The 9,176-nt window shown below is 34.4% G+C and overlaps 1 protein-coding gene across 1 annotated transcript; it reads left to right on the forward strand.

Annotated features, from left to right (window-relative positions):
* The first annotated feature begins 2,203 nt into the window (after positions 1–2,203).
* LOC128221788 (ficolin-3-like) lies at positions 2,204–8,338 on the forward strand. The gene is made up of 6 exons (XM_052930389.1): positions 2,204–2,354; positions 2,623–2,793; positions 3,243–3,373; positions 4,932–5,028; positions 7,077–7,244; positions 8,127–8,338. Exons 1-6 carry the CDS (start codon positions 2,204–2,206, stop codon positions 8,336–8,338), a joined length of 930 nt encoding a protein of 309 aa, XP_052786349.1.
* The last annotated feature ends 838 nt before the right edge of the window (positions 8,339–9,176 follow it).

Genomic DNA, 9,176 nt, shown 5'->3' on the forward strand with positions numbered 1-9,176 from the left:
ATGATCAATTTTAATCAGAACAAAATAAGTATTTGTCAGTGAGCATTTGATTTTATGAAGGCAGCAGGGGGCCTTAGGACACTTCCTGAGTGGTGAAACACTATTCCATCACACCATTGTCCTAACAAACCGTGAACGTTTTTTGGGGGATATTTGATAAACATTATTTTAAACAACACAGAAAAATGTAGATCAGGGTTTGATACACGATATTTTATTTAAACAATGCGGAACAATGTAGATCAGGGTTTGATACACGATATTTTATTTAAACAATGTAGAACTATGTAGAACATAACGTGTGGTGAGGTTATAGGAATGCCATCTTTATCCTTCCGTCCGATCTTTCCCTTTTACCGCCCTAGGTCAATGGCGCTGAAACCTTTCACCGAATAGAGATCAAGTAATGATCCAATGGTTAAGCACCACATGGTCACTTACAAAGTCACAATATAAGGGTTCAAGCAATATTTTTGTCCACGACATTTAGTGATTTTCACCAAATAAAGACGTGTTTTTTTCTGCTGATTAAAACTGATTTCCTGTTGAATTAAGCTTACGTTAGTAAATTACGGCAAGGTATAGGTCCTTACATTTCGTTTTCACACTTCATCATATTATAAACTTGGGGATATTTCAGGGTAATACTCTATCTAAGTCAGTCCACTGATCATAATCCTCAAAAAAGAAATACATCAAAAGCTGAGTTTTCCTATGGGCTGGTTCTCATAAGCTATCTACCTGATCTTGAAATCCTTCGACGTATTTAATAAATAACCAGTATATTAAATATTTTAACATTCAAAACAATACAATTAATACACTACAAATTATAAAAGAGTTTTGCAATAATATGCAAACGTATATAAGTCAAGCATTGAGATTGATTTAAAAGTCATATATCCTTGTTATTATATTGTATATTGTACAAGTAAACTGGACACATAATTAAAATCATGTGCGAATTTCTTTTACTACAAAACAATTATAAAAATATTTTGCCAGGTTATGGATCTCTGGAAGGACCAATATGTTACGGCTGCACTCAACCAACACCATCTGGTCGTTGTGGTAACATCACCTTCTGTACAACAGGACAGGTTAGTCAGTAAAAGAAATCGAACGTTTTCATTAACTATTCTTTATGTTTGATTGTTTCCCGATTACTGTTTTGACCAACAATTGTGCTGATCAACTGTTGTTTTCACCGACAATGGTTTCGACATTTTCACGCTTCTTACCATTCATTAGTAAAGATATGTAGGCACAAAAGTTACATGGCAGCCAGATGAGCAACACAGTCGTCAATAAAGATGCTTTATTTACGATTCTCTGTTAACAACAGATGTATACGTCAAATATACATCTTAAACATTTACCTTGTAGCACATGGGCCTCGATAATCTTTTTACCGCTTTGTTCCTGTCGTTTCCAATTTAAGTATATAAATGTTTCCAACAAAGTCATTGGGTTTTCTTATTGTGTATTTTTTTTATTTAACAATCGTAATTGTACTGCTGATATAATCATATTAGAGATTGAGCACATGGAGTTAAGTTGATTCCTTCTTTCCACTGTATGTACCGAATTGGGATATTTCTCTGTATTTTTCATTCATTCAAAACGAACAAATAAGTTTTACCTTTGGAACAAACGTTATATAATGAAACGTTTTAAGAAAACGTATTATATAGCTCAAATCAAGCTGTTTTTGTACGTGAAGGCAGAGATCACCTCCACTCGCCAAGGGAGATCACTGGGTATGCGTTTGGTTCCATATTAGTGTCATACGAATATATCTCTGTTTTTCAGGAATGTAATGTTTTTGGCAAGCTGTTGTCTGATCAAATGGTTTACACCTCACAGTGTATGTCAAAATTCGTAAGTATGTTTGGGTAAGGATTAATCAACACGTAAGATTAGTCAACGATTGATATTTATTCCGATACAATATGATGGTAGTTGCACAGCTGTTCTCGTTTTCATTTCAGTGATAATATTTATTTGGATATCTGGTTTGGTTTTTAGAACCTTCTGTTAAATTATTATATTTTTTTTATGAATATTTACAAAACAAAAAAACCCATATATATGTAATATGTCACCACGTCAAGTTAACCTGCCGGACTCTCTCTTTTCTCAACCTAAGGAATGCGCTTCACACCATACTGGTGGCAGTATTATTGGGAGAAGACACTTTGAGATGTCGTTGTCAGACGAACATGCCAAACGGTCGCCTGAAGAACACTTGGAGACATCACTGGCTGAAAAACACGCCAAACGAGCGCCTGAAGTGCATGAATGTGATATCTGCTGTTCGACTCAGCTCTGCAATAGCGAGTGCGCAAGAGCAGGTGACGTTCTCAAATATTGTTCTCCATACAATAATAACAAATACATCAGACTGAACTCTAACTTATTCGTAAAGACTAAACAAATATATAACTTACTTGTGTAATTAAATGCTCAATATGAACTAAATTGCAAATAAAACCTTTTTTGGTACAACACGAAAGTATCCTTATTTCCACGACTCACAAGAGGCGGTTCATATAAGGGAAATAACTGAATTAGATTAGTAGGATGATTTGCTAAACTTAATCAATTTAATTAAACCGTTAGTCGACGGAGGCTGGGGAGATTGGGGCACGTGGTCTCAGTGTTCGAAGACATGTGATAATGGCACCCAGTCACGTGGTAGATCATGTGACTCACCAACACCTGCAGGGGGTGGAGCTGTCTGTGCAGGATTGAACTCCCAGTCACAAGGATGTTCTGAAATGAGCTGTCCAGGTTTGTTTTCGTTAATCTCCGTTTGAATCATTCACTTTCAAGTTACTATTTCTTTGTGGTCAATTGTGAAACAAATAATCAAATTAAAATAAAACTTAGACCAGGTCTGTATTGAAGGAGTTTAGCTCAAACAAAACTAATGCAAACCTGACCATGGCAGCAATAGTATATACACTCGTTCATAGAATTTTGCTATAGAATACATGTCTGTAAACAGATGCAGGCTGACTATGGTTTCCAGCCACGACCAAGTACATATAACAATAATAAGGGTTTTGGTTGCAAACGAAAATAAAAATAACAACAACAACAGCAGCAGCAGCAGTAGCTACAAAAATACAACAAAATAAAAAAAACAAACAATAAATACAAAAACAGTCGGACTCTAATATTACCGATCATATGAAAGTATGACTGTAGATGAATAAGTGATATGTTCATCCTTACAGCAGCTGATTGCTCTGACTTGCTGAATAGTGGCGGTTCCTGGCCGTCCGGCGTTTACAGAATGGTTACCTGGCAAACACACAAAAGATTTAACGTATTCTGCGATATGGACACTGATGGTGGTGGATGGACAGTAAGAATAATTATTCTCTATACAAACATTGTTGCATTTTCTCTATACAAACATTGTTGCATTTTCTCTATACAAGCATTGTTGCATTTTTTACTTGCCGATTCTACTCATCCACTTATTGCCAATTGTATATCAGTCAAATCGATGGGGGTGTTGCTTAATCAATATGTAATATGATGAATAAACTTGTGTAACATGATAAAGAGATTTATATGTTATATGATGAAGAGATTTATATGTAATATGATGAAGAGATTTATATGTTATATGATGAAGAGATTTATATGTTATATGATGAAGAGATTTATATGTAATATGATGAATAAACTTGTGTAACATGATGAAGAGATTTATATGTTATATGATGAAGAGATTATATGTTATATGATGAAGAGATTTATATGTTATATGATGAAGAGATTTATATGTTATATGATGAAGAGATTTATATGTAATATGATGAATAAACTTGTGTAACATGATGAAGAGATTTATATGTTATATGATGAAGAGATTTATATGTTATATGATGAAGAGATTTATATGTTATATGATGAAGAGATTTATATGTTGTATGATAAAGAGATGTATATGTAATATGATGAAGACATTTATATGTTATATAATAAGGAGGTTTAAATAGTATATGATGAAGAGTTTTATATATTATGTGAAGGTTTATGTGTTTTATGATGGAGATGTTTATATGTTATATAATAGATCAGTTTATACGTATTATGAAGAAGATGTGTATGTGTTCTGTTATGGAGATGTTTATATATATCATGGATAGGTTTATATGTAATATGATGAGGAGGTTTATGTGTTTTATGATGGAGATGTTTATATGTTATATAATAAATAAGTTTATATGTATTATGAAGAAGATGTGTATGTTTTCTGTTATGGAGATGTTTATATGTATCATGGATAGGTTAATATGTAATATGATGAAGAGGTTTATGTGTTTTATGATGGAGATGTTTATATGTTATATAATAGATAAGTTTATATGTATTATGAAGAAGATGTGTTTGTGTTCTTTTATGGAGATGTTAATATGTATCATGGAGAGGTTAATATGTAATATGATAAAGGTTTATGTGTTTTATGATGGAGATGTTTATATGTTATATAATAGATAAGTTTATATGTTATATGAAGAAGATGTGTATGTGTTCTGTTATGGAGAGGTTTATATGTATCATGGAGAGGTTAATATGTAATATGATGAAGAGGTTTATGTGTTTTATGATGGAGATGTTTATATGTTATATAATAGATACGTTTATATGTATTATGAACAAGATGTGTATGTGTTCTGTTATGGAGAGGTTTATATGTATCATGGAGAGGTTAATATGTAATATGATGAAGAGGTTTAAATGTAATTTGATGAAGAAGTTAATACGTATTATGATGGGGAGGTTTATAAGTTATATAATGGACAGGTTGATATGTAATAGTATGGTTCATGTTAAATATGATAAAGTGAATGATACGTAATACGATGGAGAAGTTAAATGTCATGTAACGAGGAGGTTTGTGTTATTTAAAGGTGTTCCAATACCGGTTCAATGGCAGTGTGGATTTTTACAAGAACCTTCACAACTACGAGGCTGGATTTGGATCGCTTCATGGAGAGTTTTGGCTAAGTAAAGCGATTCTGAACACTTGTAAAGCTTCTGCTTTATTGCAGTATCACACGCTTTTCCATTGATAATATTTCCCTGTTAACATTTAGTCTGATACGGGAACTTTCATAATACATTTGTGAAGGGCCCCTCAATTAAGGAAACGTTATACTTAATACGTTTTATATAGTGACGGTAATTTGACGGTTTTTGTTGTTGGTGAAGGCAGAGGATTTACATAATGCACTTAAAACACAGTTCATCGACAGTGCATGAGTTGAACAATCTCCTGTTCAAAACGTAGGCAGAACACCAATAGATGATAGTGACCTGACAAAAGTCGATGACAATGTGTGTACATAATTGACGATTTATTAAGTTTTACCGTGACGGTTAAGCTACGGTATTCACGAACCATACTATTGTGGAATATAGATGGTGTTAGCTGATTGTACACTTTCCAGGTAACGTTGGCGTCGTGACGGTATAAGGGAAGCCAGTATTTCTGCATGTGACATTAGAAATGTCCAGTAATGACTTAGACTATAATGTCACTGGCAATTATATTAAACAATATCGTCATGTATACAAAACGGCGACTTTTTACAGCTTTATTTATAGTATTAAATTGATGCAAGCTTGTTGTGAATATAGTATGGTATTCAAACTGGATTGTATGCATGATGTTTAAATATACTATCTGCATATTATAAAACATATGATAGTTCAACTCCTTATTAACCATCCGCATTTGAAAATGTATTAGTTTTGATAACGTCCATGCATAACAAGTGGGTGGGGAATGCTGATTTCCTGTGCACCTGATAGTAAAGCACTGCCATGATCTATTCGGACAAATTTGAAACTGTTGGAGGCTTGAACGAACTGACATCCCTTTGATTCCTAATGTCTTCTTCTTCAGAGGTTAGTTTCGGAAATGAAACAGTGATGAAATACCATATACAATACATATATGTTAACAAAGATGCCGACACTGAAGACAACGTGTTTCAGGATGTTTCATTCGCCAATTAAATGATAGCATTTTTAGACAATGATGTCTATTTGTTATCAGTCGAGTTTAACAGTGTATTTTAAAATAGTGACGGTATGACTTAATATTCAATTCAGTTCTTTATTAACATGGGCAAGTTTTTCGTATGCTTAGTTGGTTCTGTTGAATGTATGGTACAAATGTATATAGTCGAAACCCGTAGGCTTTATATTGCTTGACTTGATTTCCTCGTTTGCTCAAACTTGTTGTAAAAGACCGTTTTTATTCGATGTAAGAATTCCCGTTTCGATATGCGTGAGGCTCAAAGTATTTTGGCTGGTCCCTCGGATATCGAGTCAACGGGTTTCGACTGTACACTTAAATACACAAAGCAGTTGTCAATATCTGTAGGACATTTATGAATCAGAAATCGCGAGTTATTGTCGACGCTTTTTAAATTGAAGCAGTCTAGTTAGTTATATGCATGCTTCTTTTATTCCAGTCATGGAGAACAGTTAAAAGGGACGCATAATAGTTTTATGCAGCCACAGTAATTTGATGGATATCAAAGTTTAAGACAAGGAGGACAACATTCAGTATTAAACCAGCAAACATAAAATCAACTGTATTAAGTATTTCGACACTAGTTAAATCTGCTTTGTGTATTACTTGTTGTTCGTTGTTGAATCTACTCTGTGTATTATTCGTTGTTGAATCTACTCTATATATTACTCGTTGTTCAATCTACTCTGTATATTACTCGTTGTTGAATCTACTCCGTATATTACTCGTTGTTGAATCTACTCTGTGTATTACTCGTTGTTTAAATCTATTCTGTGTATTACTCGTTGTTTAAATCTACTCTGTGTATTACTCGTTGTTTAAATCTACTCTGTGTGTTACTCGTTGGTGAATCTTCTTATTATTTCACTCGTTGTTACATCTGCTTTGTGTACTACTTGACCTTTGATCTTTTTTGCATTACTCGTTGTAAACAATGCTTTGTGTTTTTTGGTTGTTAAATCTGTTCTATGTTTTACTCGTTGTGGAATCTCCATTTTGTATTACTTGTTAGGTTTGCGGTATCTGGCTGAACAGACATCTCGTCGTCACAACAACACGCTACGTATCGATCTGGTATCCGCCAATGGAACGAGGGGGTATGACGTGTACGAGGGATTTAGCATCGGACGTCCAAGAACTTATGCGCTACATGTGGGCCAAAGGATCGACTCGTTAAACTGTAGGATTTGTTTCTCTGGGGCAGTATTGAATACAATTCTTATCCTTAGAAATATCTCAATGATTCCATTCAGTTTATAAACAAATTAAATTTACAGTCCAATGACATCACTGAGGTTCTAAGCTTAAAAAAGTTTAGTCTAAGGTGTTAAAGGAATGTATGTTTAACACGTGTGCAAATACAAAAGTGTGTTCGTCAAATGGGTTAAAGCATACTTTATTATGAAAACAAAATTACATATGATATGGTGAAATTAAAAATACTTCAAAGTAAAGCAAATTATTTTTGTCGTTAGATCTTATGATGATTATTTAAATAAAACCTTTTTATAGTTGCCCACCCCGGCGCCATATCACGTTACCACGAGTGTCAGGAATTGTTTTTGGCAACATTTATATACGCCTTCTTAACGGAGAACCATCCAATTGCGCTATTCCCATACCACAACGGCCAGGCATTGTTTATGGTTACACTTATATAAACCCTGTTTTATAGTGACCCACCCTAGCAATCTATACCCGTACCACAACGGCCAGTCATTGCCTGTGGTTATACTTTATACCTAATAATTTTATATAAACCTTTTTTATAGTGAACCACCCTGGCAATCTATACCCGTACCATAACGCCCTTCATTGCCTGTGGTTATACTTTATACTTAATACGTTTATATAAACCCTGTTTTATAGTGAACCACCTAGCAATCTATACCCCTACCACAACGGCCAGTCACTGCCTGTGGTTATACTTTATACCTAATAATTTTATATAAACCCTTTTTATAGTGACCCACCCTGGCAATCTATACCCGTACCACAACGGCCATCATTGCCTGTGGTTATACTCTATACCTAATACCTTTATATAAACCCTGTTTTATAGTGAACCAACCTGGCAGTCTATACCCATACCACAACGGTATGTTATTTTCGACGTTCGACCATGACCACGACCATTGGCATTACAGCAACTGTGCCGTCCTGGAACACGGTGCGTGGTGGTACAATGATTGTTACTATGCAAACTTAAATGGACAATACGACGTTCCTGGTACCCACAATCCCTTAGGGATAACGTATGATGCATTTATGTGAACTGTAAGCTTAAAAGAAAGTAAGATGATGTTCAGATAGATCTAATACGTTGGTGCAACTAAAACACGAAAATGGTGTTCATGTATAATTCACTCCCGTTCAATAAACTATTAATCGGTTGTTGATGTTTTCTGTTGTACGCTGGTATATTATTATAATTTTTTATTTCATGGCTGTGATAATAATTAGGCGGCACAGATACGATAGATATAAATCGTGCACCTGTGTTGTAGTAACATTTTCATTTACAAACACAATTAACAAACATTGCACGTTGGAAGTTTTTGTTTTATTATTATAGACATGTTCATTTGATTCTAGGTATTTTTCAGTTTCTGACACAAATACATACATCACCCTTGAACAGCAACATGGTTTAAAGGTACAAGTTTCCAATTTCTGATGCCACAATCCACTGAGTTTAAAAAATACAACAAACACATACATTATTGCTGCCATTGAATTTTAAATAAAAAATATCACTTATCAATAAACGTTTTGGTAACCGCATCGAAGCAAACACCGAGAGCCTGAGTAGCTAGTTTGGACACAGGGGCAAAACGGTAGACGATAGAACGTTAGTCAACATGGAAAAAGTGTATACCGGCTTAAGATAAAACGCAAATTTAATTGGAAATCGGGACAAACCGGTTAACGACAGCACGTGTATTAAATTGGAAATCGGGGCAAACCGGTTAACGACAGCACGTGTATTAAATTTGAAATCGGGGCAAACCGGTTAACGACGGCAAGTGTATCAAACTAAAAGTAAACGGTTCAACATGAGTCAAGTGAATTAAATTGAAAATTGGGGCAAACCGGTTAACGACAGCACGTT

Source organism: Mya arenaria, chromosome 16 (assembly GCF_026914265.1).
Source record: "Mya arenaria isolate MELC-2E11 chromosome 16, ASM2691426v1".
NCBI lineage: Eukaryota > Metazoa > Mollusca > Bivalvia > Myida > Myidae > Mya > Mya arenaria.

Bases quoted from the DNA above. Each gene is read 5' to 3' on its own strand.
- LOC128221788 (XM_052930389.1), top strand. From the start codon at position 2,204: ATGTCGTTGTCAGACGAACATGCCAAACGGTCGCCTGAAGAACACTTG. The intron at 2,794-3,242 runs GTTTGTTTTCGT...TCATCCTTACAG, and splicing joins TTCTGAAATGAGCTGTCCAG to CAGCTGATTGCTCTGACTTG. The intron at 5,029-7,076 runs GTAAAGCGATTC...ATTACTTGTTAG, and splicing joins TCATGGAGAGTTTTGGCTAA to GTTTGCGGTATCTGGCTGAA.